The sequence below is a fragment of the Borostomias antarcticus genome (genome assembly GCF_949987555.1).
Source record: "Borostomias antarcticus genome assembly, chromosome: 13".
Classification (NCBI taxonomy): Eukaryota; Metazoa; Chordata; class Actinopteri; order Stomiiformes; family Stomiidae; genus Borostomias; species Borostomias antarcticus.
Window position 1 is genome coordinate 22,523,697 of NC_140246.1, and position 27,500 is coordinate 22,551,196.

At 52.7% G+C, this 27,500-nt stretch overlaps 1 protein-coding gene across 1 annotated transcript in view; it reads left to right on the plus strand.

The window, feature by feature from the left end:
• Positions 1 to 27,500, plus strand: part of syn3 (synapsin III) — a gene marked incomplete at both ends in the record, with an annotated part of 186,109 nt that overhangs the window by 20,115 nt on the left and 138,494 nt on the right. Inside the window, 1 exon segment of the mRNA XM_084447780.1 lies at positions 7,894 to 7,951. Within this exon segment, the coding sequence (XP_084303906.1) occupies positions 7,894 to 7,951 (58 nt within the window).

Genomic DNA, 27,500 nt, shown 5'->3' on the forward strand with positions numbered 1-27,500 from the left:
TTATGACTGAGGTTATATAACATGACGACCTCTTGGCATGTCCTGTAGTGAGAGGCTGTCCAGAGTGTCTGTTGCTTTGACGCTATGCAGCAAACTAATCATATCAAATATGAAAAGCCTCTGTGACTGGTAGTATTTTGGAAAAATCTCTTGAAACGTTCAGACGTCCTTCAACCAAATAAACAAAGGCTTATTTCCGGGCTGGTTTGGCTGCATAATGTTATGACTGCAAACTGTACTGTAGCGTCAAAAACATGGACACTCTGGATAGCCTCTCACGTGTGAGGGTTTGGTTAGGGACCCAGGCGCAACAGGAAAAGGAGGAGGCAAGGGACGGTAAAGCCCGGAGGGGCGATTTAATGAGATAACACAAAGGGGGACGTGGTAGTCGTACAGCCGATGGTCAGGCAGGAGCGTGGTAGTCGTACAGGCGATGGTCAGGCAGGAGCGGGGTTGTCGTACAGGCGATGGTCAGGCAGGAGCGTGGTTGTCGTACAGGCGTGGGTCAGGCAGGAGCAGGGTAATCGTACAGGCGTAGGTCAGGCAGGAACTGGAGAGACGAGGAGGAGAGGTAGGGTGAGTGATAGTAATCACAAAACGGGGAACGGGAAAAAACACTACAAAATACGGGTAAGGAGATTGTAGGCTAGGCTATACTTTACCACATGTGGGTTATGGTAAGATCTGGCGATGAGTGGAGTGTAGACCAGGTTCTTGTAGAGGTTGAAGGTGATTGCAGAACGAGGGACAGGTGTGGTGACGATAAATGGAAACCGGTGAGTAGAGCCGCGCCCGCGTCATCGTCGGAGACGAGCGCGCCGTTCTTGTCTTTGCGCACGGGCCGATGTGCTGGGCATGTCGGGATCCGACTCTTCGTCACCGGAGAGGGAGGAGACTGCCGAGTCCGCGGAGCTGGCCGGAGACGGGGAACGCCCGGCAGTGGGGGGAAACTCCGGAGAGTCAGAGCGTTGTATGCCCGGGCCGATGCGACGTGCGGTAGAGCGCGTAGGACGCCCCGAGCGCGCACCGGGCCCAGAGGGGAGAGAGGGAGGCGGTTGTGGAGGCGAGGGCATGCGAGCCGTAACAGGACCCCCCCCCCCGAGGGGAGCCACCTGGCGACCGACCGGGGGCGTCAGGATGGGCCCGGTAGAAGTCCCGGAGGAGAGACGGGTCCATAATGAGCTGCCTGGAGATCCAGCTGCACTCCTCGGGGCCGTACCCCTCCCAATCCGCCAGGTATTGGAAACCCCGACCCCGGCGGCGCACCTTCAGCAGCCGCCGAACCGTCCACTGGGGATGCCCGTCGACCATCTGGGGAGGCGGAGGAGCCGGGGCAGAAGGCATGAGGGGACTCGAGGAGACAGGCTTGACCTTGGACACGTGGAACACAGGGTGTACCCGCATGGAAGCAGGGAGCTTAAGGCGTACCGCCGCTGGGTTCAGGACACGGTCGATCTCGAAGGGCCCAACGAAGCGCGGAGCCAGCTTCCTGGAGGGGACCTGGAGCGGAAGATCAGCGGTGGAGAGGTAGACACGTTGACCGGGCCGATACGCCGGAGCAGGAGTGCGGCGGCGGTTGGCCCCGCGGCAGGAGCGCTCGTTGGAGCGGAGCAGGGCCCTGCGGACCTCCCTCCAGACACGGCGACAGCGGCTGAGGTGGGCCTGGACGGAGGGGACGGAGGCCTCCGACTCCTGGAGAGAGAACAGCGGGGGCTGGCACCCGAGGGATGACTCGAACGGAGACCTGCCAGTGGCAGCGCTGGTCAGGGCATTGAGGGAGTATTCGACCCAGGGTAGGTCCATGCTCCAGGAGGTGGGGTGGAGAGCCGACACACAGCGGAGAGCGGACTCCAGGCTCTGGTTGGCCCGTTCGGCCTGGCCGTTGGTCTGCGGGTGGTAGCCAGAGGAGAGGCTGATGGTGGCGCCGATCTCCTTGCAGAAGGCCCTCCAGACCTGGGAGGTGAATTGAGGCCCACGGTCCGAGACAATGTCTCCGGGGAGACCGTGGAGCCGGTAGACATGCTGGACGAGGAGCTCAGCTGTCTCCGCAGAGGACGGGAGCTTGGGGAGCGCCACCAGATGGACCGCCTTGGAGAACCGGTCCACCACGGTGAGGATGACCGTGTTGCCCCTGGAGGGGGGAAGACCGGTGATGAAGTCCAGGGCGATGTGGGACCAGGGACGGCTGGGGACCGGGAGAGGACGCAGGAGGCCAGCCGGGGGCTGGTGGGACGCCTTGCTGCGGGAGCAGACGGGACAGGCGACCACAAACTCCCGGACGTCGGACCTCATGGAGGGCCACCAGAACCGTCGGCTCAGGAAGGAGAGGGTGCGGTGAACCCCGGGATGGCACGCAAACCGGCTGGCATGGCCCCACTGGAGCACCCGGGACCGGACCGAGTCAGGCACGAAGAGCCGGCGAGGAGGAACGTTGACCGGACTGGGTTGGGCGCGTTGGGCCTGCCTCACCACTGCCTCGATGTTCATGGTGACCACCCCTATGACACGCGAGACCGGCAGGATGGTCTCAGGCTCCGCGGGGGGCGCCTCGGGCGCGTGGAGGCGGGACAGCGCGTCGGCCTTGGCGTTGCGGGAGCCGGGCCGGAAGGTGAGGGTAAAATCAAACCTCCCGAGGAACTGGGACCACCGCGCCTGGCGGGAGTTGAGGCGCTTGGCCGCCCGGATGAAGGTCAGGTTCTTGTGGTCTGACCAGACGAGGGTGGTGTGTTCGGCGCCCTCAAGCCAGTGGCGCCACTCCTCCAAGGCCCCCACCACCGCCAACAACTCCCTGTTCCTGATGTCGTAATTCACCTCAGCTGGGGTGAACCGGCGGGAGAGGAAGGCACAGGGGTGCAACTTCTGGTCCTCCACTGACCGCTGGGACAGAACGGCACCGATGCCTGTGTCCGATGCGTCCACCTCGACCACGAACTGCCTGGAGGGGTCAGGATGGAGAAGGACCGGGGCGGTGGTGAAGCACTCCTTGAGCGTGGAGAAGGCAGCGCTGGCAGCCGGTGTCCAGACGAACGGACGCAGGGATGAGGTGAGGTGGGTGAGGGGAGCTGCTACCCGGCTGTAGTCCCGTATGAAACGGCGGTAAAAGTTAGCGAAGCCAAGAAAGCTCTGAAGTTGCCTCCGGGTCGTGGGTTGAGGCCATTCGACCACGGTCTTGATCTTGCGGGGGTCGGGTCGCGTCAGGCCTCCCTCCACAATGAGCCCCAGGAACTCCACTGATGAGGAGTGAAAGGTGCACTTCTCCGCCTTAATATACAGGCAGTTCTCCCGGAGACGCTGGATGACCATGCGGACGTGTTGGACGTGCTCCTCAGCGCTCCTGGAGAATACCAGGATGTCGTCCAGGTAGAGGACCACAAAAACGTCCAGCATGTCCCTGAGCACGTCATTCATAAGCGCCTGGAAGACGGCGGGGGCGTTGGTGAGGCCGAAGGGCATGACGAGGTACTCGTAGTGTCCACGGGAGGTCTTGAAGGCGGTCTTCCATTCGTCCCCCTCACGGATACGCACCAGGTGATAAGCTTTCCTGAGGTCCAACTTGGTGAAGATGGTGGCACCGATGAGGGGTTCGAAGTTGGAGCTCATGAGGGGGAGTGGATATTTGTTCTTGACCGTGATGTTGTTGAGCAGCCTGTAGTCGATGCACGGCCTCAGATCACCTCCCTTCTTCTTAACGAAGAAGAACCCCGCTGCCACCTGGGATCGAGATGGTCGGATGAGACCCTCGGCCAAGCACTCGGAGATGTAGGTGTCCATGGCTGCTTTCTCCGGGAGGGAGAGGTTGTAGAGACGACTGGCTGGGAGAGGGGCGCCAGGGTGGAGCTCGATGGCGCAGTCGTAGGGTCGATGAGGGGGGAGTGTGCGGGCGCGCTCCTTACTGAAGGCCTCTCCGAGGTCGTGGTACATCGAAGGGACCGTGGAGAGGTCCGGAGGAGCGGGACGGGGCCGGTCAACCCGAGTGGAGGTCTGAGCAGCTCGGAGGCAGCGGGCGTGGCAGGTGGTGCTCCAGCTGAGGATGTGCCCCGAGCTCCAGCAGACATGAGGGGTGTGGAGTTCCAGCCAGGGCCTCCCTAGGATGAATGGAGCGTCGGGAGAGTGGATGACGAAGGGGCGGACATCCTCCACGTGGTTTCCCGAGACTGTGAGGGTGAGGGGCAGGGTCCGGTGCGTGATGGGGCCCATGGGATGGCCATCCAGGGCGAAAGCCGAGAGGGGCCTCTCCAGAGGGGAGAGAGGGAGCGCCGCTTTGTGGGCGAACTGGACGTCCACGAAGCTCTCGTCGGCACCGGAGTCGATGAGGGCAGGGACGGAGAGCGTGTGCCCCTGCCAGGCGAGGGTGACAGTGAACCTGGCGGCACGGGTCCGGGATTGGGGATGGATGAGCCGGCTTACTCGGTACCCCCTGGCGAGTGAGCCTACTCTTTTTGCCGCCCTGGGAGGTGCAGAGGGACAGGAGTCGACGGCGTGCGCTGGGCTAGCGCAGTATATGCACAGCCCGTTCTGTTTCCGGTGCTCACGCTCTGCAGGGGTCAGTCGGGTCCAACCCAGTTGCATGGGTTCCTCTCCAGCGGTGTTTGGGGGGGCGAGGGAGGCCGGGGCAGGCCGAGAGAGGCCGGTAGAGGGAGGTGGAGACGGTCCGGGTGCGCTGTGGTGTTGGTGCGCCCGCTCGCGCCTGCGTTCCCGGTGGCGCTCGTCAATGGCTATGGAGAGGGAGACGAGTTGGTTCAGGGTCGCTGGTCTGTCTCTTCCAGCCAGGCTGTCCTTCATGGCCTCCCCTAGGCCCCGTCGGAAAGCGCTGTACAGGGCAGACTCGTTCCAGGGGCAACGGGCAGCGAGGATGCGGAACTCCGTGGCGTAGTCCGCTACGGAACTGGGACCCTGGGTGAGGGCGGAGAGAGCAGCGTCCGCGTCCTGTCCGTGGACGTCGTGGTCAAACACGGTCCTGAATTCAGCCACGAAGGCAGTGTAGTCCTGCATGTAGGCAGCTGCGCCCTCGCGACCCGCCATGACCCAACGGCGAGCCCGTCCCGTGGTTAGGTTGGCGATGTAGGCTATCCGAGCCGACGCAGTGGAGTACATACTTGGCTGGAGGTCAAACACGTACTCACACTGCATGAGGAACTCCCGGCAGAGGGTGAACGTCCCGTCGTAGGGGGCCGGGGAGGCGAGATGGGGCTCCCGGTTTGGTGGAGCGGTGGGGTTCAGGAACGGAGCCAGGCGGGCACTGAGCGCGGTGACCTGGTCGGACAGGGTGCAGACCAGAGTAGCGAGGCCCCTCAGTCGCTCGTCCTGGGCTTGCTGTTGGGCGGATTCCTGCTGCAATTGCACAGCTTGGGTCTGTGGGAGGGCTTGGAGTAGTCCGGGAGGTGCAGGTCTCTCCTCCATGTTGGCTGGGTCCAAACGGGCCAGATCTTACTGTGAGGGTTTGGTTAGGGACCCAGGCGCAACAGGAAAAGGAGGAGGCAAGGGACGGTAAAGCCCGGAGGGGCGATTTAATGAGATAACACAAAGGGGGACGTGGTAGTCGTACAGCCGATGGTCAGGCAGGAGCGTGGTAGTCGTACAGGCGATGGTCAGGCAGGAGCGGGGTTGTCGTACAGGCGATGGTCAGGCAGGAGCGTGGTTGTCGTACAGGCGTGGGTCAGGCAGGAGCAGGGTAATCGTACAGGCGTAGGTCAGGCAGGAACTGGAGAGACGAGGAGGAGAGGTAGGGTGAGTGATAGTAATCACAAAACGGGGAACGGGAAAAAACACTACAAAATACGGGTAAGGAGATTGTAGGCTAGGCTATACTTTACCACATGTGGGTTATGGTAAGATCTGGCGATGAGTGGAGTGTAGACCAGGTTCTTGTAGAGGTTGAAGGTGATTGCAGAACGAGGGACAGGTGTGGTGATGATAAATGGAAACCGGTGAGTAGAGCCGCGCCCGCGTCATCGTCGGAGACGAGCGCGCCGTTCTTGTCTTTGCGCACGGGCCGATGTGCTGGGCATGTCGGGATCCGACTCTTCGTCACCGGAGAGGGAGGAGACTGCCGAGTCCGCGGAGCTGGCCGGAGACGGGGAACGCCCGGCAGTGGGGGGAAACTCCGGAGAGTCAGAGCGTTGTATGCCCGGGCCGATGCGACGTGCGGTAGAGCGCGTAGGCGTCCCCGAGCGCGCAGCGGGCCCAGAGGGGAGAGAGGGAGGCGGTTGTGGAGGCGAGGGCATGCGAGCCGTAACATCACGACACCCCTTTCTTTCAAGTCCTTCTGTTTTAAGTCCTCACCAATCTGGGTTTAGAGCTCATCATAGTATTATTTCAGCTGTCACTCGTCTCACTAATGACATCATCTGGGCATTAGACAACAGGAAACACTGTGCTGCCCTCTTGTAGATCTCTCAAAAGCATTTGATACAGTCGATCACCAGCTGCTTTTAAATAGACTATCTAGTATTGGTTTGGATAGAGATGCTTGTCACTGGTTTCAGGATGATCTGTCATCAAGGTGTCAGTGTGTAAAATCGGATAACATCCAATCAGATTTCCTGTCTCTGGCCTAAGGTGTGCCCCAGGGTTCGGTATTGGGTCCTGTCCTTTTCTCCATCTTTATTAATGATATTGTCTCTACGCTAACTGGCTGTCATGTTTATTTATATGCTGATGATACAGTTGTCTACTGTATTGCGGATACTGTTCAGGAAGCCATTGTTAACCTGCAACTACTACAGCTTTTAATGTACTACAAGAACCTCTCCCAAATCTTAAACTAGCCCTTAATCCTAGTAAATCCAAGTACATGTCATATTCTAGAGCTAGGACTATTGATTATGATCAACTCCACCTTTCAACTGCTAATGGCCTGCATATTGAGAGAGTCACAGAGTACAAATATCTTGGTTTGTGGTTGGATGATAACTTTGGGATGACAACTTTCAAGTTTCATGCAGATAATCTAGTCTCTAAACTGCGGCAGAAAATTGGCTTCCTGTACAGAAACCGTTCCAACTTTCCTATGTTCAGCAGGAAGATAATTATTCAAGCGGTCTTCTTATCAGTATTAGACTATGGTGACACAATCTATAGACATGCTTCTGTGACTACCCTGAAACCCCTAGACTCTGTCTACTGTACCACTCCACCCTAAGATTTATTACTGGTGATAGAGATGACACTCACCACTGTGTTCTTAATCATAAGATAGTCTGGCCATCTCTTTCTCTAAGGCGTAACTATCACTGTTATCTGTTTATTTTCAAAGCCATTATTGGTAAACTTCCACCTTACATCTCGTCTGTTGGACTGGAGCCTTGGCTCCTACCAGACCCAATCTAATGATCGGCTTGTTCTCAGGGTTCCTCGAGTGCATTCTGAACTTAGAAGGGCTGCTTTTTTCCATGATGCTCCTTATACATAAATACCTTACAACAGACTCTAAAGCTTGAGGTACTTCCTTCAGTCACAGAGTTTAAGTCCATGGCTCTAGACCTATGTACTTCAACCTGTAACTGTTTTTAATTACATTGCATTTGTTTAGTTGATTGAGTTGTGTCTCTATGTACAGTAAACTTGTCATCACTGTAAATGAGGGAAACCTCAGTGCTTCACGAGTATAAATAAAGGTTTGAAATGAAAATTAAATGGTCTTAGGGACAAAAACAGAGGTACACTGATATACATACATGACCACACCATCCAAGAGAGGTTCTCAAATGACGGTGTAGTCTGCAGATCTTTGTGAACTGATCCAGGACTAAGCATGAATTGTGTTCACCTGGTTAATATCATGCAGTAGCTGTAGTCTTGTATTTTGACAGTCTGAAGCTAGTTTGAAAGCTCACAGTGCTGCAGCCGTCGCTCCTCTTCTTCTCTGCTGACCCCTGCCTGGTTTCCCTGCAGGGCCAAGTACTTCCGGGGGAAGAAGTTGAACGGGGAGTACGAGATCCGCGTGGAGCAGGTAGGTGGACAGCATGAGAGCCAGACGGATGACTTCTAGGCATGGGATGTGAGGAACTAGACTGTGTTAGACCGTTTTAGACCAGACTGTGTTAGACCGTTTTAGACCAGACTGTGTTAGACCGTTTTAGACCAGACTGTGTTAGACCGTTTTAGACCAGACTGTTAGACCGTTTTAGACCAGACTGTGTTAGACCATTTTAGACCAGACTGTGTTAGACCGTTTTAGACCAGACTGTGTTAGACCGTTTTAGACAAGACTGTGTTAGACCGTTTTAGACCAGACTGTGTTAGACCGTTTTAGACCAGACTGTGTAAGACCGTTTTAGACCAGACTGTGTTAGACCGTTTTAGACCAGACTGTGTTAGACCCTGTGTGGACCAGACTGAGATGAGACCCCCGTGAATCCAACCCATCTCGTTTGACCACGGTTAGGTTTGTGGTGAGCGGCGGAGGCGGAGCCTGCAGGAGCGGAGGCGAATGGGGTTCTTTGCAGAATTATTTGTTCCTGTAGTGGAACCTTTTCTAAGAAGGGTCCAGACTTTTCAGGTCAGAAAGAACCACTTTGGATTCCAAACTACACCATTTAAGGGGTTCTACAGTATATAGAAACCAAAAGGGTTATAAGTGACTTGGATAGGGTTCTGCAGAGCGTGTATCTCCCTGTAGGTATGTCGTTAACTGAACAGTTTTGGCAGTGCAGTATCTCACAGATTATGTTGTACGTATGGAAGCAATTTTGCAGAAGCAAGAACATGTTGCATGTGCAGGTAATTGGCTTCATCAGATTAGCTACCACACAAAGTCATTAGTGCGATAGTGGGTCTATCCCTGGGGACTCTCATGGGAGGCCTGTCCTCAAATAACCCCGTCTGAACCATGGTACACAAACTGTTATAACATGTTCATAAACAGAGGTGTAAAGCCGGATTTTACGCCTTTGTTTATAAATGTTTTAGGCGTAAAGCCTGTGCCAAATACACTAAAACAGGTCAAACCTAGCCTTACTGCATGTGCTTTTTTCAGTGGGAAAGATAACGCAACATCTGCAAGCCATCGGCTAGATCCCAGTTGTCTTTGAAAATGAAGTAGTGGGATTTTATGGGAGAAGGAAATTTGTACTGTAAAAAGAAAACCAGAGGAGTTATTTAATAGTGTGTCTGTTTGTTCAGCTCCTGACTGTTGTGGTCACAGCTCAGGCTGTCTGGGCCCTGGCTGCCGGACTGGGACTTCAGGTCCAGATCTCCTTGTGAGATGTGAAACACAGGAGGCTTGGCATTAGAACAGACACTCTGAGCCATAGTGAACCCCAATACATACACACACGGCAGAACTAATTAGGTTCCTAACTCAACATCCAGTCTCTAGGCTCTAGTCTTCAGTCCCCCCTAGACCCCTCTGTCTTTTTCTTACCCTAGTCCCCTCTAGTCCCCCTCCTAGACCCCTAGTCCCCTCTAGTCCCCCTGCTAGACCCCTAGTCTCCTCTAGTCCCCTCTAGTCCCCCTCCTAGACCCCTAGTCCCCTCTAGTCTCCTCTAGTCCCCTCTAGTCCCCTTCCTAGACCCCTAGTCTCCTCTAGTCTCCTCTAGTCCCCTCTAGTCCCCTTCCTAGACCCCTAGTCTCCTCTAGTCCCCTCTAGTCCCCCTCCTAGACCCCTAGTCCCCTCTAGTCTCCTCTAGTCCCCCTGCTAGACCCCTAGTCTCCTCTAGTCCCCCTGCTAGACCCCTAGTCCCCTCTAGTCCTCCTGCTAATACCCTAGTCTCCTCTAGTCCCCCTGCTAGACCTCTAGTCCCCTCTAGTCCCCCTGCTAGACCCCTAGTCTCCTCTAGTCCCCCTGCTAGACCTCTAGTCCCCTCTAGTCCCCTCTAGTCTCCTCTAGTCCCCCTGCTAGACCCCTAGTCTCCTCTAGTCTCCTCTAGTCCCCCTGCTAGACCCCTAGTCTCCTCTAGTCCCCTTCCTAGACCCCTAGTCCACTCTAGTCCCCCTGCTAGACTCCTAGTCCCCTCTAGTCCCCCTGCTAGACCCCTAGTCCCCTCTAGTCCCCTCTAATATCCTCTAGTCCCCCTGCTAGACCCCTAGTCCACTCTAGTCCCCCTGCTACACCCCTAGTCTCCCCTAGTCTCCCTTAGTCCCCCTGCTAGACCCCTAGTCCCCTCTAGTCCCCTCTAATATCCTCTAGTCCCCCTGCTAGACCCCTAGTCCACTCTAGTCCCCCTGCTAGACTCCTAGTCCCCTCTAGTCCCCCTGCTAGACCCCTAGTCCCCTCTAGTCCCCTCTAATATCCTCTAGTCCCCCTGCTAGACCCCTAGTCCACTCTAGTCCCCCTGCTACACCCCTAGTCTCCCCTAGTCTCCTCTAGTCCCCATGCTAGACCCCTAGTCCACTCTAGTCCCCCTGCTACACCCCTAGTCTCCCCTAGTCTCCCTTAGTCCCCCTGCTAGAATCCTAGACTCCTCTAGTTCCCCTGCTAGACCCCTAGTCCCCTCTAATATCCTCTAGTCCCCCTGCTAGAACCCTAGTCTCCTCTAGTCCCCCTGCTAGACCCCTAGTCTCCTCTAGTCCCCCTGCTAGACCCCTAGTCCCCTCTAGTCTCCCTTAGTCCCCCTGTTAGAACCCTAGACTCCTCTCGTCTCCTCTAGTCCCCTTGCTAGACCCCGAGTCCCCTCTAGTCTCCTCTAGTCCCCTATAGTCCCCCTGCTAGACCCCTAGTCTCCTCTAGTCTCCCTTAGTCCCCCTGCTAGACCCCTAGTCTCCTCTAGTCCCCCTGCTAGACCCCTAGTCTCCTCTAGTCTCCCTTAGTCCCCCTGCTAGACCCCTAGTCCCCTCTAGTCCCCCTCCTAGACCCCTAGTCCCCTCTAGTCTCCTCTAGTCCCCCTCCTAGACCCCTAGTCCCCTATAGTCCCCCTGCTAGACCCCTAGTCTCCTCTAGTCCCCTCTAGTCCCCCTCCTAGACCCCTAGTCCCCTCTATTCCCCTTCCTAGACCCCTAGTCCCCTCTAGTCTCCTCTAGTCCCCTTGCTAGACCCCGAGTCCCCTCTAGTCTCCTCTAGTCCCCTATAGTCCCCCTGCTAGACCCCTAGTCTCCTCTAGTCCCCTCTAGTCCCCCTCCTAGACCCCTAGTCCCCTCTATTCCCCTTCCTAGACCCCTAGTCCCCTCTCGTCTCCTCTAGTCCCCTTGCTAGACCCCGAGTCCCCTCTAGTCTCCTCTAGTCCCCTATAGTCCCCCTGCTAGACCCCTAGTCTCCTCTAGTCCCCTCTAGTCCCCCTCCTAGACCCCTAGTCCCCTCTATTCCCCTTCCTAGACCCCTAGTCCCCTCTAGTCTCCTCTAGTCCCCCTCCTAGTCCCCTAGTCCCCTCTAGTCTCCTCTAGTCCCCTCTAGTCCCCTTCCTAGACCCCTAGTCCCCTCTAGTCCCCTCTAGTCCCCCTCCTAGACCCCTAGTCCCCTCTAGTCTCCTCTAGTCCCCCTGCTAGACCCCTAGACCCCTCCAGTCTCCTCTAGTCCCCTCTAGTCCCCTTCCTAGACCCCTAGTCCCCTCTAGTCTCCTCTAGTCCCCTCTAGTCCCCTTCCTAGACCCCTAGTCCCCTCTAGTCCCCCTCCTAGACCCCTAGTCTCCTCTAGTCCCCCTCCTAGACCCCTAGACCCCTCCAGTCTCCTCTAGTCCCCTCTAGTCCCCTTCCTAGACCCCTAGTCCCCTCTAGTCCCCCTCCTAGACCCCTAGTCCCCTCTAGTCTCCTCTAGTCCCCCTGCTAGACCCCTAGTCTCCTCTAGTCCCCCTGCTAGACCCCTAGTCCCCTCTAGTCCTCCTGCTAATACCCTAGTCTCCTCTAGTCCCCCTGCTAGACCCCTAGTCTCCTCTAGTCTCCTCTAGTCCCCCTCCTAGACCCCTAGTCTCCTTTAGTCCCCTTCCTAGACCCCTAGTCCACTCTACTCCCCCTGCTAGCCTGCTAGACCCCTCTAGTCCCCTGCTAGACCCCTAGTCTCCTCTAGTCCCCTCTAGTCCCCCTGCTAGACCCCTAGTCCCCTCTAGTCCCCTCTAATATCCTCTAGTCCCCCTGCTAGACCCCTAGTCCCCTCTAGTCTCCTCTAGTCCCCCTGCTAGACCCCTAGACCCCTCCAGTCTCCTCTAGTCCCCTCTAGTCCCCTTCCTAGACCCCTAGTCCCCTCTAGTATCCTCTAGTCTCCTCTAGTCCCCTTCCTAGACCCCTAGTCCCCTCTAGTCCCCCTCCTAGACCCCTAGTCTCCTCTAGTCCCCCTCCTAGACCCCTAGACCCCTCCAGTCTCCTCTAGTCCCCTCTAGTCCCCTTCCTAGACCCCTAGTCCCCTCTAGTCCCCCTCCTAGACCCCTAGTCCCCTCTAGTCTCCTCTAGTCCCCCTGCTAGACCCCTAGTCCCCTCTAGTCCTCCTGCTAATACCCTAGTCTCCTCTAGTCCCCCTGCTAGACCCCTAGTCTCCTCTAGTCTCCTCTAGTCCCCCTGCTAGACCCCTAGTCTCCTTTAGTCCCCTTCCTAGACCCCTAGTCCACTCTAGTCCCCCTGCTAGACTCCTAGTCCCCTCTAGTCCCCCTGCTAAACCCCTAGTCCCCTCTAGTCCCCTCTAATATCCTCTAGTCCCCCTGCTAGACCCCTAGTCCACTCTACTCCCCCTGCTAGACTCCTAGTCCCCTCTAGTCCCCCTGCTAGACCCCTAGCCCCCTCTAGTCCCCTCTAATATCCTCTAGTCCCCATGCTAGACCCCTAGTCCACTCTAGTCCCCCTGCTACACCCCTAGTCTCCCCTAGTCTCCCTTAGTCCCCCTGCTAGAATCCTAGACTCCTCTAGTTCCCCTGCTAGACCCCTAGTCCCCTCTAATATCATCTAGTCCCCTCTAATATCCTCTAGTCCCCCTGCTAGAACCCTAGTCTCCTCTAGTCCCCCTGCTAGACCCCTAGTCTCCTCTAGTCTCCCTGCTAGACCCCTAGTCTCCTCTAGTCCCCCTGCTAGACCCCTAGTCTCCTCTAGTCTCCCTTAGTCCCCCTGCTAGACCCCTAGTCCCCTCTAGTCCCCCTCCTAGACCCCTAGTCCCCTCTAGTCTCCTCTAGTCCCCCTCCTAGACCCCTAGTCTCCTCTAGTCCCCCTGCTAGACCCCTAGTCTCCTCTAGTCTCCCTTAGTCCCCCTGTTAGAACCCTAGACTCCTCTCGTTTCCTCTAGTCCCCTTGCTAGACCCCGAGTCCCCTCTAGTCTCCTCTAGTCCCCTATAGTCCCCCTGCTAGACCCCTAGTCTCCTCTAGTCCCCTCTAGTCCCCCTGCTAGACCCCTAGTCCCCTCTAGTCTCCTCTAGTCCCCCTGCTAGACCCCTAGTCTCCTCTAGTCCCCCTCCTAGACCCCTAGTCTCCTCTAGTCCCCTCTAGTCCCCTTCCTAGACCCCTAGTCCCCTCTAGTCTCCTCTAGTCCCCCTGCTAGACCCCGAGTCCCCTCTAGTCTCCTGTAGTCCCCCTCCTAGTCCCTAGTCCCCTCTAGTCCCCTCTAGTCCCCCTCCTAGACCCCTAGTCCCCTCTAGTCCCCTCTAGTCCCCTTCCTAGACCCCTAGTCCCCTCTAGTCTCCTCTAGTCCCCCTCCTAGACCCCTAGTCCCCTCTAGTCTCCTCTAGTCCCCCTGCTAGAAATAAAAAAGTTAGGTGTAAGACCTACGTCAGGCCTAGCAATGTCCAGCATTGTGATGAATATTTACGCCTGTTACACCATCTTAAACTACGCCTGCGCGTTCACGGATACATTCTATCACTCCGTTATGATACCGCTCACAGGGATACATTCTATCACTCCGTTATGATACCGCTCACAGGGATACATTCTATCACTCCGTTATGATACCGCTCACAGGGATACATTCTATCACTCCGTTATGATACCGCTCACAGGGATACATTCTATCACTCCGTTATGATACCGCTCACAGGGATACATTCTATCACTCCGTTATGATACCGCTCACAGGGATACATTCTATCACTCCGTTATGATACCGCTCACAGGGATACATTCTATCACTCCGTTATGATACCGCTCACAGGGATACATTCTATCACTCCGTTTTGATACCGCTCACAGGGATACATTCTATCACTCCGTTATGATACCGCTCACAGGGATACATTCTATCACTCCGTTATGATACCGCTCACAGGGATACATTCTATCACTCCGTTATGATACCGCTCACAGGGATACATTCTATCACTCCGTTATGATACCGCTCACAGGGATACATTCTATCACTCCGTTATGATACCGCTCACAGGGATACATTCTATCACTCCGTTATGATACCGCTCACAGGGATACATTCTATCACTCCGTTAAGATACCGCTCACATGGATACATTCTATCACTCCGTTATGATACCGCTCACAGGGATACATTCTATCACTCCGTTATGATACCGCTCACAGGGATACATTCTATCACTCCGTTATGATACCGCTCACAGGGATACATTCTATCACTCCGTTATGATACCGCTCACATGGATACATTCTATCACTCCGTTATGATACCGCTCACAGGGATACATTCTATCACTCCGTTATGATACCGCTCACAGGGATACATTCTATCACTCCGTTATGATACCGCTCACAGGGATACATTCTATCACTCCGTTATGATACCGCTCACAGGGATACATTCTATCACTCCGTTATGCGTTCAAGGGGATACATTCTCTTACAGCGGTTACTAAGTAACAGAGTTTTTACGTTGAAAGCAATGAAAATGGAGACTAAAAGACGCAAGATGAATACACAGACATAGAAACACGTACAATTATAGAGCTTCATAGCAAATATAGGCCAATTCTCACATCTAAACATAACACCATCAGGGTTGTGCAGGAGGAGGTGGCTCAGTGAATGATTGTGCAGGAGGAGGAGGTGACTCAGTGAATGATTGTGCAGGAGGAGTTGACTCAGTGAATGATTGTGCAGGAGGAGGAGTTGACTCAGTGAATGATTGTGCAGGAGGAGGAGTTGACTCAGTGAATGATTGTGCAGGAGGAGTTGACTCAGTGAATGATTGTGCAGGAGGAGGAGTTGACTCAGTGAATGATTGTGCAGGAGGAGGAGTTGACTCAGTGAATGATTGTGCAGGAGGAGTTGACTCAGTGAATGATTGTGCAGGAGGAGTTGACTCAGTGAATGATTGTGCAGGAGGAGGAGGTGGCTCAGTGAATGATTGTGCAGGAGGAGGAGGTGGCTCAGTGAATGATTGTGCAGGAGGAGGAGGTGGCTCAGTGAATGATTGTGCAGGAGGAGGAAGTGGCTCAGTGAATGATTGTGCAGGAGGAGTTGACTCAGTGAATGATTGTGCAGGAGGAGGAGGTGACTCAGTGAATGATTGTGCAGGAGGAAGAGGTGGCTCAGTGAATGATTGTGCAGGAGGAGTTGGCTGTCGGACATAGGAAGAGGTGAAAAAGAAATGGAAAGATGGGTTGCCAGGTCTTATAAAGAATCCCCCAACAGACGACGGCCCGTTGCCCAAAATATCTCCATACAGCTCTATAATAATTGATCTGTTCGGGGGGGATAATGCGCCCTCCTTCAATGGGCTTAGGGGCACAGACAGCCCTCGATGACGCTGTCCCAGCCTGAGACCACGCTTCACTGTCAGGCATCCGTCTCTATCAGCTCATCTAGCAGCAGCAGCCTCCACATCAGCAACCAAGGTCAAGGTTAGGCTGGACGTGAAGTTTGTAGGATAGCTTCGGCCAAGTTGAAATTGTCTGTAGGCCTAATAAAGCCACCTTATTGCAGAGTCGGATGACGGTATAAAGACTCCCAGCATGTCAGCACCAAGTAGGCCTACAGCAGCGCCAAACAGACCCCGGCCAATCTCTCCTGCAAGGGCCAGACGCAGTCCGGACCGTCTACGCGCGTGGGTCCAGAAAGAAATCCTAAGAGTGGAGATGGACACTTAAAAACTGTGGCTCGAGAAGAAGAAGATTGAACTGGAGAAGCATAAACTGAACTTGGAAATTCAACTTCTTGAGCGACGGCTCTCCTTCGACTCCTACACTTTTGAGGATGACAGCATATTTCTGAATTTAGATTAGATAGTCACACAATTATAGCCTATAGCCTACATGTGTACAACTCTACCGGGTCTCTCGGGTTCCATCCGTATTTCTTATGACATCATTTAGAATAGAAAATATGGTGTGCGGGTTCTATTCCACTTTTTCATAATTTAGAATAGAAAATGAATGGAGGGTATTCCTACACATTATATTATGAGCAAGGGTGAGCTCAGTGACACACACACACACACACACACACACACACACACCTGCGCTTGAAAACTCTGATGCAGCGTTCAATGATTGATGTCGTCTGAATGCACAAGATTGTTGTGTCCTTCCTGTTCAGTCCGGGGTGCCATTATCACTATGGGTGTCATCAGCCACGTCTTCAGCGTGTATCCACTGTCTCCCAGCAGAGGTCTTACAGCTGTCCCTCCCCACAGACTCTGGCTAAAGCACTGTCCCTTCGCATGCGTGCGTCATGAGCAGACCCGCACCACCTCGCAACTAGATCAAGTACTTTCATGCTGGAATCACACACGACTTGGATGTTCATGGAGTGAAAGCTCTTTCGGTTTAAGATATTCATCTCTTGATGGGGCCTGAATCCGTACGAATCCCATCGATGCATCCAGCCACAGCGGGTGATCCTAAAAGCTTCCTCGGTGCGCGCTGCCTCTTGCTGGGTAGGCAGGTTGACCTGATGCTTCCTCGGTGCGCGCGGCCTCTTGCTGGGTAGGCAGGTTGACGTGATGCGGCAAGTGTGACTGTAGGGCCAGAGACTCTCTTCTAATCGCTCGGCAAGCGGTTGACCGGTTCACTTTAATCATGTCTGCCACGGTGTTTTGAAATGAGCCATGTGCATAAAACCTAAGCGCAATCAACAGTTGTGATGCTGGGGACAAGGCACGCTTCCTGTCAGCTGCACGTTGAAGCTGGGGAGATGGTTCATCAATTCATTAAAACAGATCAGACCTCCTGAAGCCAAATCTTTCTATTGGGTCTCTGTCTCCATATATATCGAGAGGGTTTGCGTGATCTCTCTAAACCCTCTTGCGTCTGAAAGCCTTCTGGTCGTGTAGTCTATTATGTTAAACGCACCATACCGAAGTTTGCCAATTATTTTTCATATAAATGTGTCACCATGGAAGCGGTGTAACCCCAGACGTAGTCCTGTGACTGGGAGGTGCAACAGGTCTAAATTCTCCGTTGGGCTTAAAACACTGTTTACGTCCAGCCTGGTCTTACGTCCAGGTTGCGCCCAGCTGGTGCAACAGATCCCTAGTCCCCTCTAGTCCCCTCTAGTCCCCCTGCTACACCCCTAATCTCCTCTAGTCCCCCTGCTAGACCCCTAGTCTCCTCTAGTCTCCTCTAGTCCCCCTGCTACACCCCTAGTCCCCTCTAGTCCCCCTGCTAGCCTGCTAGACCCCTAGTCCCCTCTAGTCCCCCTGCTAGCCTGCTAGACCCCTAGTCCCCTCTAGTCCCCCTGCTAGCCTGCTAGACCCCTAGTCCCCCTGCTATACCCCTAGTCTCCTCTCATCTCCCGGCTAGACCCCTAGTCCGGTCTAGTCGACTCTAGTCTCTTCTAGTCCCCCTGATAGACCCCTCATCTCCTCTAGTCCCCCTGCTAGACCCCTAGTCTCCTCTAGTCCCCTCTAGTCTCCCTGCTAGACCCTAGTCTCCTCTAGTCTCCCTGCTAGACCCTAGTCCCCTCTAGTCCCCCTGCTAGGCCCCTAGTCCCCTCTAGCCCCCCTGCTAAACCTCTAGTCTCATCTAGTCTCCCCTTTCATCTCTAGAGCTCTCTAGTCCCCCCTAGTCTCCCCCTAGTCCACCTTTAGTCCCCAGCAACAACAACCCATATTGTTCTTGCCAGACCTCCAATGTTTCCCAGAAGACCCCCCCCCCCCCTTTCTGTCTTAGCTGGGTAACCAGTGGGTTGCTAATTGCCCTCCCCCTCCCCCAGGCTCAGGCAGGGCCTCCGAGGGTGTTACAGCTCCTCACAGAGACAAGAGCAGAGCTGGAAACTCAATCCCTGTGTGAAACGCTGGAGCGACGCGTTGCGATGACCCTCTTAGAAAAACGACAATAAAAACAGAGGCCCCCGCATTCTCTGTCGTTCTGTCCTTCGTTCCCAGTCTCACTCTCCCTTTCTCACTCTCTCTGTCTCGCTCTCTCCCTCCCTCTCTCTCTCCCTAGCTATCTCCCTCTCTCTCTTTCCCTCTCTCTCACTCTCTCTCTATCTCTCAGTCTCTCACTTCTTAACTCTGAGTGCTGCCGTTCCTCCCTCTCCTCCGAGCAGCACATGACCAGACCAACTGTCTCATGGGCTGCCATATAAGGTGCCAGGCTCAGACAGGCGCCTGGGCCCTCACAATAACACATGTGATCCTTCAGCCAGGGCATGGGGGTCTGCTACTCCTGATAGCTGAGGGGGGGGGGGGGGGTGGAAGGGATGGTAGTGCTTTTGGTTTAGAAGAGATGGAGAAAGACAGATAAAGGGAGATAGAGAGAGAGGGTGAGAAAGGGGTGGGGATGGGGGGCATTGAGGTCTGGTATCTGTTGATATCCATCCCTGACTCAATACTCATGCACGCACACATTCCCCCCCCAAATTAGAATATTTCACCTGTGAGCCTGAAGACGTATATGAATCCCTCCTCTGCACCAGCACGACCTGCTTTGGAGCTTATATTGGGCTGACCCCTTGATTGGCACGTTTATAGTCAGTACAAAAAGTCCTCAGTGACCAAATCGTCGCTGCATACAGATACACACAGAGCTGAGATTACACACAGAGCTGAGATTACACACAGAGCTGCATACAGATTACACACAGAGCTGAGATTACACACAGAGCTGATATTACACACAGAGCTGCATACAGATTATACACAGAGCTGAGATTACACACAGAGCTGCATACAGATTACACACAGAGCTGAGATTACACACAGAGCTGCATACAGATTACACACAGAGCTGCATACAGATTACACACAGAGCTGAGATTACACACAGAGCTGAGATTACACACAGAGCTGCATACAGATTACACAGAGCTGGAGCACGTTTGATTGGCCTCACCGCATAGCTGTGGATCAATGTCACCTTGTGCCTGAGTAGCATAGTTTCAGAGTCAACGTTGTGTGTGTCCTTAGATAAATGCTTTTCTTTCTTCTCATCATGTCAGCGCTCTCGGGCCAAAGAGCCTGCGAAGAGAAGCTCACCCCCTCACCCCACACTCCGAAGTCACTGGCAAGGCAGATGGAAGGTCTTGATTGGCTAGGAGAGTCTTCTTGAGACCAGATTTGGTCCTGTACAGGTGGCTGGACTCACACATGGACGCTCCCCTGTCCTTCCTGTGCTCGGGAGGGTGGTCAGAATCCCGCTTGGCCCCCTGATGCTCTTCCTCTCTTCTGATCCTGTTCATTCAGCCACCCTCGGAAGTCTTAGGCCCAATTCTATTTCTCATTTTTACCCCTCGCCCCTAGGAACAGAGTGTCAAGGGCTAGTGGGTTGAAATCTTCCCCTATGAAATGGAACACCCCTTCAAGACCGATACTGTACGTCATCAGCAGGTCCTCTAGTATAATCTGCCGGTCTGCACAGAGCGGTAACAAGTGCAGCAACTTTGTTGATGGACTAGTTTATTTCGAGTGTGAGGGGGGAAATGCGACATGGAAATGTGTCAGAATGCAAGACTGTCATTCACAAATCAGCCTTAAAGGAGTAGTAAAGGGAAAACGCATGTTTAGCCCTGTTTTAAGGTTACTTATGATCATATACAATGGTTCAGATCAAAATGTTGACAAAACTAGAACTTTTGAGAAAGTCTGATAATTGCTCTACCACCGTTTTGGTCATACAATGGATGTGGGTGGGCACCGTGAAAAATCATTCAAAAAACATGTTAAACTCTCAATTTCAAAGACAAGCGAACGAACGTTACGTCCCAAAATGCCATATGAGCTTGCTCACTTGCTAAGCTGAGGTAAATTTCTAGGCTTGTTGTTAGCTACCTGTTTTATAGTGTACACTGTTTATGGCAATATGATGGTCAGTCGTTTTTTTAAAATCAGATCATGCATGTGGTAACCAGGAGGCAGTTTCTAAAAAAGAGGGGGGTAAAGTTCCTTAAAACTATAATGTCTAGAAATGGACAGAAAGCTTTATCAGAGTGCGAGTAAGTGCAATTAATCTTTTTATAAATGCCAAAAGTCACATCTGCCTAATTTTTGCCGTGGTGTCGCGATACTACCCAGAACTGTGATACTTTGACTGGTATCATACCGTGGGTCCTAATTGTGGTACCATGACAACACTAGTAGCTATGACAATACCATTTCTCAGATGCCCAAAGTTCTGTTTGCGCTCCACCTCTGCTGAGCTGAGGGTCTCGTCCAATCATGTACCGCGTGACTGCGCCCTGCCATGTTCTACCTTTCTTGTGAAAGGTTACCGTCCTTTGAAGATTTACGTCATTCGAGCAGACACTTTTATCCAAAGCGACTTTCAATTATGAGCTAGTGTTGGGGCTAGGTACAGTACCTCCGCTTATGGCAATGACTGATGGGAAATCACCTGACAAGTGGCCTTGTCCCATCCAGAACCAGCGACTCCTCATTCCCTCAGAGCTGGGCCACCTGCCTCAGATGCGATATCAGCAGGTGACTGTGTGTGTTGATGCTGTGCGGTAGCTGCAGGTGACTGGTGTGTGTTGATGCTGTGCGGTAGCTGCAGGTGACTGGTGTGTGTTGATGCTGGACTAGACAACTTCGTACAAGAAGTTGTTTGTTATCCTTGCGCAGGAGAAGACAAACAGCACGCTGTCAGTGTGAGCAGTCAGAAGTCGTTGCTTGATTGCGGGTCCCGGAGGTTCTGGGACCATGAAAGAGACGAGACCGCCAGTCGTTCCACGTTGTCGGCAGGTCGTCAGGGGCAACATCTGCTCAGCAGGCCCTGAGACAGCCCCCCCCCCCCCCCCCCGGCCATGCTCCTCTCCTCCCCTCTGCACTCACAGCCAACCGGGGGGGATCCCTAGCCATCATCATCGCCTCATGCCTTCTGCTCAGCGGTAGAGGGCATCTGTGTTGACGTTACCCACCATGGATGTTTTACTTTGAAGCCCCTGGTTTGCTGGAGCCTGGCACAGCTGTACACCACTGGCCCCGATGACACTGTTCTCCAGCGTTGGCCCTGATGACCCTGTTCTCCTGTGTTCTATGGTGTTGACCCTGATGACCCTGTTCTCCTGTGTTCTATGGTGTTGACCCTGATGACCCTGTTCTCCTGTGTTCTATGGTGTTGACCCTGATGACCCTGTTCTCCTGTGTTCTATGGTGTTGACCCTGATGACCCTGTTCTCCTGTGTTCTATGGTGTTGACCCTGATGACCCTGTTCTCTTGTGTTCTCTGGTGTTGACCCTGATGACCCTGTTCTCCTGTGTTCTATGGTGTTGACCCTGATGACCCTGTTCTCATGTGTTCTATGGTGTTGACCCTGATGACCCTGTTCTCCTGTGTTCTATGGTGTTGACCCTGATGACCCTGTTCTCCTGTGTTCTATGGTGTTGACCCTGATGACCCTGTTCTCTTGTGTTCTCTGGTGTTGACCCTGATGACCCTGTTCTCCTGTGTTCTATGGTGTTGACCCTGATGACCCTGTTCTCATGTGTTCTATGGTGTTGACCCTGATGACCCTGTTCTCCTGTGTTCTATGGTGTTGACCCTGATGACCCTGTTCTCCTGTGTTCTATGGTGTTGACCCTGATGACCCTGTTCTCCTGTGTTCTATGGTGTTGACCCTGATGACCCTGTTCTCCTGTGTTCTATGGTGTTGACCCTGATGACCCTGTTCTCTTGTGTTCTCTGGTGTTGACCCTGATGACCCTGTTCTCCTGTGTTCTATGGTGTTGACCCTGATGACCCTGTTCTCCTGTGTTCTATGGTGTTGACCCTGATGCTCCCAAAGGTGTTTGATTCACCTGCTCCCCTGTACCTCCTGTTTCCCCCTGATGCCTATTGATCAGACCAGCTGATGTAGGTCAAGGAGGCTTAGTTGAGCCAGCATTGTTCTGATAGTCTGTGTTCCAGGAGGGAGCTATACATAACAGAGAGGAGAGAGGGAGGGACAGAGAGAGGGAGAGAGATGGAGAGAAAGAAAGAGAGGGAGAGAGAAAGAAAAGGAGATAAAGAGGGAGAGAGGGAGAGAGAGTTGGAGAGAGGGAGAAAGAGAGAGATGGAGAGAGAGGGGGAGAGGGAGACAGAGAAAGAGATGGAGAGAGACAGGGAGAGAGATGGAGAGAGAAATGGAGGGACGGAGAGAGATGGAGATAGAGACAGAGATGGAGAGGTAGGGAGAGAGATGGAGAGAGAGGGAGAGGGAGGTATATACAAACTGCTCTCTGAATCAGCCTGGTAACAGAAGAACATGTGTTTGATGAGACTGAGGAGGTGAATTGTTTCCAGTTGGCATAAACAGACGTCACAGTTGCAGAATAACAACTATTCTCCTACTGTACCTCAGAGGGAAACCGCATGATCAGAACCTCCATCTGGCTTGGAACAAAACGGCTCTATCAGCGGTTCTACCCAGTCTGGATCTGGCTTCTCAGAGCAGCTGCTGGCAGAGCTGGTCAGAGCCGGGTCGGTGTTTATTTGACTAGAGCTATAATGGGAGATTTGTGGGGTGAGAGAGGGAGAAGGCAGAGGTTCAGTCTAAATGCATCTCACAGTGGTGTTGTGGCCCGCTGTGATCCCTCTGTCTAGGTGAGAGCTCTCTGGTTGTTGCTTTCTGGAACTTGTCCACTGTCATTGTGACAAGCTGCTCATTTTGAGGAAACACTGACAAATACACGTGAGAACCTGACAAGTACACTTGAGAACCTGACAAGTACACGTGAGAACCTGACAAGTACACGTGAGAACCTGACAAGTACACATGAGAACCTTGATGGCTTTAAGGCAGGGGCCTCAAACTCAAACTGGCTTGGGGCCACTGCTGGTATCGTCAACTCATAGGAGGGCCACGTCAACTTCAACTACTACTAACTATAAGAAAGTGCAATATTTCGGAAAATGTCATTTTTCATTTCCATAACTAGACTCACAACTCAGTCACTAAATGTTGCAAGACTATTCCATAACTAACATTTTCATCATACAAATTCAAACCGGTTTCCATTCATTTTAATATATTTTAACAGTTAGTACTGCAAATATTTTTTCCTTACTTTTATTTGATCTTGAATAGCTTACATTTGTACTTTATTCTGTTTTAGCTGCAAGATGCATCACTACTGTAAGCCTGCCCTAGACCTGTAGCTAGCTTCTTGCATTTATTAAAGTTCAAGTTTGTTTCCATTTCTTACCAGACACTTGAATACATGTGTAGGCTACTACTCTATTTCTGGCTAGACACTTATCTTGAAAGACTGAGACGTCAGCCCTTGACATTATATTCCTTCAGAACGGCGACTTTGTTCTTGCATATCAGGCAGGTAGCATTTCCATTGAACTCTACAAAAAATACTGCAATGTCCATCTTTCTTGAAACTGTCTGTGTTCCTAACGTTAGTTAACCATGAAAACAGCCTCTCGGTGGCGAGCTGCATTCCGTTCATAGTTGCATGCCGATTGATTGCACCTGTGACTGCATCGTTCACCTCGCGCGCTGCGCACAATAACAGAATTTCGCCCCACGTTTGAGCGACTTGAATTTTGCATTGTAGGCCTGCCTGCCGGCGCCGTTTACAAGAAATTATTTTGCGGGCCGGATTACATTATATTTCTGACATCATGTCGCGGGCCGGATGGAGGGGTGTGGCGGGCCGCAGATGGCCCGCGGGCCGCGAGTTTGAGACCCCTGCTTTAAGGTAAACAAGAAGATGAAGATGAAAGGAGCACTTTACATCTGAGCTACTGTATAACCAGTTGGTCTATGTCAGGTGCAACAACATTGAAACCAGTTGAACTCCTATACAAAAAAGCTTTAAAGATTCTGGACAGAAAACCTTTTACTTATCACCACTGCAACATTTTAGCAAAATACAACATTCTAAGCTTTGAAAATTTCAGTTACTTCTCCTCTGTGTGCCTGATCTACAAAGTGCTTCATGGTCTAGCGCCACCCCCTCTGAATGAGTTTATTATATACAGATCCACCACCAACCTAACTCGGCTCACAAGAGCCGTTGCAAATAGGGACTGTGTGATTACTTTTAGAAAAACCTCTTTTAGCCAAATTGTTTTATCTTACAAGGGGTCCGCAATCTGGAACAGCCTCCCCCTATTCATAAGGGATTGCCCCACTCTTGCCACCTTTAAGGGGCATCTAAAGGTGTGGCTTAGAGCCAACCAAAAATGTGTACACGACTAACTGCATGACATTTTTCTATGTTTTATATATTGTACTGTGTCTGTGTTTTATATATGTACCTCTTGTAACTTGTTTTGTAACATCAACCTGCCTAATGGACTCCAGATGGAAACTAGCCTCCGGGCTACAATCTGGCATATTTACATGTTTGTTTACACGTTCATCAATATGCACTGTCCTGATCCAAATAAACTAAACTAAACTAAACTTCGGTGGAAGGAGCAGTGAGGAAACCCGACTAATCCACCCTCTACGATCAAGGCAGAGCTGGAAGATGAAGGGGTGTCATCGTCAATTCCCCTGGAGGAGGTCACTGACGTAGTCAAACAACACAGTGGTGAGGTCCCAGGGACTGATGAGATCCGTCCGGGAATGCTGAAGGCGCTGGCTGTTGAGGGGCTATCTTGGTTGACACGCCTCTTTAACATTGCGTGGAAGTCTGGGTCAGTGCCAAAGGAGTGGCAGACGGGTGGTGGTCCCAATATTCAAAAAAGGGGACCAGAGGATGTGTGCCAACTACTGAGGCATCACATTACTCAGCCTTCCAGGGAAAGTGTACTCTAAGGTGCTGGATAGGAGGGTCCAGCCGATAGTCAATCCTCAGATTGAAGAGGAACAATGTGGATTCCGTCCTGGTCGTGGAACCATCGACCAGCTCTTCACTCTCGCAAGGATCTTGGAGGGGACCTGGGAGTTTGCCCAACCTGTCTACATGTGTTTTATGGGTTTGGAGAAGGTTTATGACCGGGTCCCTAGAGAGATATTGTGGAGGGTTCAGCGGGAGTATGGGGTGAGGGAGTCCCTACTTAGGGCCATCCAATCTCTGTACACCCAGAGCGATAGCTGTGTCCATGTCCTCGGCAGTAAGTCGGATTTGTTTCCGGTAGGGGTTGGCCTCCGTCAGGGCTGCCCTTTGTCACCAATCCTGTTTGTGATTTTCGTGGACAGGATATCGAGGCGTAGCCTTGGAGGGGCAGGTTTGCAGTTCGGTGAGCTGGGTATTGCGTCACTGCTTTTTGCAGATGATGTGGTCCTCATGGCATCATCGGCCTGTGACCTCCAGCACTCTCTGGATCGGTTTGCAGCCAACTGCAAAGCAGCTGGGATGAAAGTCAGCACCTGAGTAGGGAATGAGTCTTTACCCCAAATGAAGGAGTTCAAGTATCTGGGAGTGTTCACGAGTGAAGGGACTATGGAGTGGGAGTTTGACCGGAGAATCGGAGCAGCAGGAGCGGATCTGCAATCGCTTTACCGCACTGTTGTGATGAAAAGAGAGCTGAGCCAAAAGGCAAAGCTCTCGATCTACAGGTCTATCTTCGTTCCTACTCTCACCTATGGTCATGAAGGATGGGTCATAACCAAAAGAACAAGATCAAGAATACAAGCGGCTAAGATGAGTTTTCTCAGGAAGGTGGCTGGTTTCTCCCTTAGAGATCGGGTGAGATGTTCAGTCATCTGTGAGAAACTCAGAGTAGAGCTGCCGCTCCTTTGTGTCGAAAGGAGTCAGTTGAGGTGGTTCAGGCATCTAGTGAGGATGCCTCCTGGGCGCCTCCCTAGGGAGGTGTTCCAGGCATGTCCAGCTGGGAGACCGCGGGGTAGACCCAGGACCAGGTGGTGGGATTACATCTCTGTGAGCAGCTAAAGATCCCCCAGGCAGAGCTCGTTGATGTTGCTAGGGAAAGGGATGTCTGGGGCCCCCTGCTGGAACTGCTGCCTCCGCGATCCGGCCCCGGATAAGCGGATGACGATGGATGGATGGAAGAAGATGTAGAAACAGGTGTACAGAATGATCAAGAATCTCTGAGTCTGCATACAGAACCGTGTTTGACTTGCAGTTTGGGATTTGTGTTGGGACGTTTTAGTTTGGCATACAGTTCTTGCTTGACCACAACAAAAGGCACCTTGCACATCTGAACCACCATGACACCCATTAGTAGAGCGCTAAAAATACTATCCCCGAGATTCCAGAGGAGCCTCGTATGTGCTGGTGTTGAACACCAGAGAGAGAGAGGGAGAGAGAGAGAGAAGGAGAGAGAGGGAGTTAGAATGAGAGAGGGAGAGAGATGGAGGGAGAGAAGTAGGGAGGGGTAGGGGTCAGGGGACCATATTTGGAGGCTTTTGCCGTGTTTACCAAGCTGTCCACTGGTTCTGAGGACCGGGCAGACTGTGTGTGTGTGTATGTGGGTATGTGTGTGTGTGTGTGGGGGGGGGTGGTTGTGTGCGTGCGTTTGTGTGTGTGCATGTGTTTGTGTGTGTATGTGTGTGTGTGTATCGGTGGTAACCCCAGTGTAGCCAGCCTGCAGAGCATACCCAGAAGCCAGAGCTCAGGGGCTGAAGTGACGTCTTCCAGGTACTCTCCATTAGAGTCCGACCGATTAATCGGTTAACCGATATATCGGGCCAATATTCACACTTTTACAAATATCTGCTATCAGTAATGTATTTTTTTTCCAATGTATTTATTGTGCAAACTCCAAGACATGTTACAAACAGTACAAGTCAGCAGTAAATGGGAAGTTTGAGTGAGCGAGTGAGTTTAATATCTGCCACCCAATATTGGGATATCAGCCACAAATATAGTAAATCGGTATAGGATCAGCCTTAAAAAAAAGCATATCGGTTGGACACTACTCTCCATCCTGCTTAATCGCTTGGTTTGAGTTCTCCATGCGCAACGTGTCTGGAGGGGAGGTTCCTCAGAGAGGGATGCAGCCGGCCAGGGTGCCGTCTCTCTGGGCTGAAGCAGCGCTGCGCTCTCCCCGGGTCCCCAAACAGATGAGCAGGTCAGAGGAGCGTCTGGTCATCTACTGTTACACCTGCTCTGAGTGTTACAGATGAGCAGGTCAGAGTAGCGTCTGGTCATCTACTGTTACACCTGCTCTGGGTGTTACAGATGAGCAGGTCAGAGTAGCGTCTGGTCATCTACTGTTACACCTGCTCTGAGTGTTACAGATGAGCAGGTCAGAGTAGCGTCTGGTCATCTACTGTTACACCTGCTCTGAGTGTTACAGATGAGCAGGTCAGAGGAGCGTCTGGTCATCTACTGTTACACCTGCTCTGAGTGTTACAGATGAGCAGGTCAGAGGAGCGTCTGGTCATCTACTGTTACACCTGCTCTG